The following is a 2,025-nucleotide window of genomic DNA, read 5'->3' on the forward strand; positions in this document are numbered from 1 at the left end:
CCCCCTGTTTTTGGGGTCCCACCCCCTGTTTTTGGGGTCCCCCGTACCTGCTCGCTGGCCCGATGGTAGTAGGTGGCGTGAGCCCCCGCCTGCCCCAGCGTGAGGGTCCCAATCCATGTGGGGGCTGGGGAAGAGTTTTGGGGTCACCCCAGGATTTGGGGTCACCCGCAGCCCACCTACCCCCGGGTTTTGGGGTCCCAGCTATGTAGGGTTTTGGGGTCCCTGTGTAGGGGATTTTTGGGCTCCCACCTGTGCAGGGGTTTTTTGGGGTCCCCCCCGACACCCTCCCCAGGGCTTTGGGGTCCCACCCGTGCAGGGGGGCTTTGGGGTCCCCCCCACACCCTCCCCAGGGTTTTGGGGTCCCACCTGTGCAGGGGGCCTTTGGGGTTCCCCCATGCCCTCCGCAGGGTTTTGGGGTCCCACCTGTGCAGGGGATTTTTGGGGTCCCCCCCAGGGTTTTGGGGTCCCACCTGTGCAGGGGGGCTTTGGGGTCCCCCCACGCCCTCCCCAGGGTTTTGGGGTCCCACCTGTGTAACGCCCAGCCAGGGACACCACGGCCCCCTCCTCTCCCGGGCGCCGGTGATAGACCAGCTCCCCCCCCAGCGCCAGGGTGGGGGTCACACTCTGCAGGTAATGGGCCACCAGGATCCCTGCGGGGGAGACACCCCACAAATGAGGGCTGAGGGTCTGTGAGGGAGGGGGGACCCTCCTCTCCCCCTCCCTGAGAGACTGGGGGGGTCCCAATCACACAGACTGTGGGGAAGACCCCAAAACAGGGCTTCCCTTCCCCCCGGGGATTTGGGGTGGGTGATTCCAGGGGCTCCACCGAAGCCCCAGATTTTGAGGTCCCCCCTCACCTGATCCCAGCAGGATGTCGGGGTTCCCCAGGGTCAGGGCAGCCGTGAAGTCGCTCCCCCGATACTCCCCGTCCACCTGCCAGTTCACAAACTTCGCCTGCTGGGTCTGCAAAGGTAAGGGTGTGCCCCAAAACGTCAGGGTGGCCCCCTTCTCTGGGGGTTCCCCATTTTCAGGGGGTTCCCCCCCATGTTCAGGTCTTTCCCCCACCCCAACTCCCTCCCTGCCCTCGGCCCCTCGCGGCATCTCCCCTTTCTTTGGGGGGGATTCCAGTTTTTAGGGTGTCCCCCCCAATCCCAGGGGGGTCCCCCCAATCCCAGGGGGGTGCCCCCAATCCCAGGGGGGTCCCCCCAATCCCAGGGCAGCCCCCAATCCGTACCTGGAAGGCCACCTTGGAGCGGAGCCTCCCCGTCACCTGGTGGATCACCTGGGCATTGAGGCTCCCACTGTTGTCCATGTCCCCCACCAGCACCGGGAAGGCCTGGGGGGGTTCGGGGGGAAATCCGGGCATTTAGGGGCTCCCAGAACTCCCAAAAAGGGGAAGGGGAAAGGGAAGGGAGAAGAGAAGGTTGGGGAAAGGAAGATTTGGGAAGAGAAGAGGATGGAAGGACTGGGAATGGAAGGAGAGGGAAGGGAAGGCCAGGGAAGCCCCCCAGACCCCCAGCTCACCTCAGTGGGACTCAGCTGCTTCGTGCCCACGTAGGTGGCCCCAAAATGGTAGTTGGACTCCCCTAAAGTGCTGAGGGCGACCGTGTGGTTCACCTGGGGGAGGTGGGGAGAGGGTTTGAGGGGGCTGGGAAAGGGGGGGAACCCCCCATCCTCCTTCTGATCCCCCTGCACCCCCAAAAACCCACCTGGAAGTGGTTGCTGAGCCCCTTGTTCACCGTCAGCTTCACCCCCTCCATCTGCACCGGGAACAGCTCTGGGGGGCACAGGGGGGTCAGGGGGGACCCCCGGGGTGGGGCAGGAGGGATGGGGTGGGGGGCACTGAGGGAGAGATCTAGGGGTGCTCTGAAGTGATTCGGGAACCCCCTCGGTTTTGGGTGGAACTGCAGGTACCTGAAGGGATTTGGAGGTTCCTGGGGGAATTTAGGTTTTGGGGGGCACTGGGGGGGACATGGAGGGATCTGGGGGGTCTCTGAAGGCATCTGGGGGGATCTAGGGGGGGAC

At 64.9% G+C, this 2,025-nt stretch overlaps 1 protein-coding gene across 1 annotated transcript in view; it reads right to left on the minus strand.

Moving 5' to 3' along the window:
* The window catches only part of LOC108510163, a 7,094-nt gene that overhangs the window by 2,056 nt on the left and 3,013 nt on the right, over positions 1-2,025 (minus strand). The window contains exons 3-8 of the mRNA XM_017839848.1: positions 1,710-1,760; positions 1,525-1,617; positions 1,235-1,336; positions 858-963; positions 528-650; positions 48-124 (exon numbers count right to left, since the gene is read on the minus strand). Coding sequence (XP_017695337.1) covers positions 48-124; positions 528-650; positions 858-963; positions 1,235-1,336; positions 1,525-1,617; positions 1,710-1,760 — 552 coding nt within the window. The remainder of the gene's footprint in view (positions 1-47; positions 125-527; positions 651-857; positions 964-1,234; positions 1,337-1,524; positions 1,618-1,709; positions 1,761-2,025) is intronic.

This window comes from Lepidothrix coronata, unplaced genomic scaffold (genome assembly GCF_001604755.1).
Source record: "Lepidothrix coronata isolate B3197 unplaced genomic scaffold, Lepidothrix_coronata-1.0 Scaffold514, whole genome shotgun sequence".
In the NCBI taxonomy this organism is placed as follows: Eukaryota; Metazoa; Chordata; class Aves; order Passeriformes; family Pipridae; genus Lepidothrix; species Lepidothrix coronata.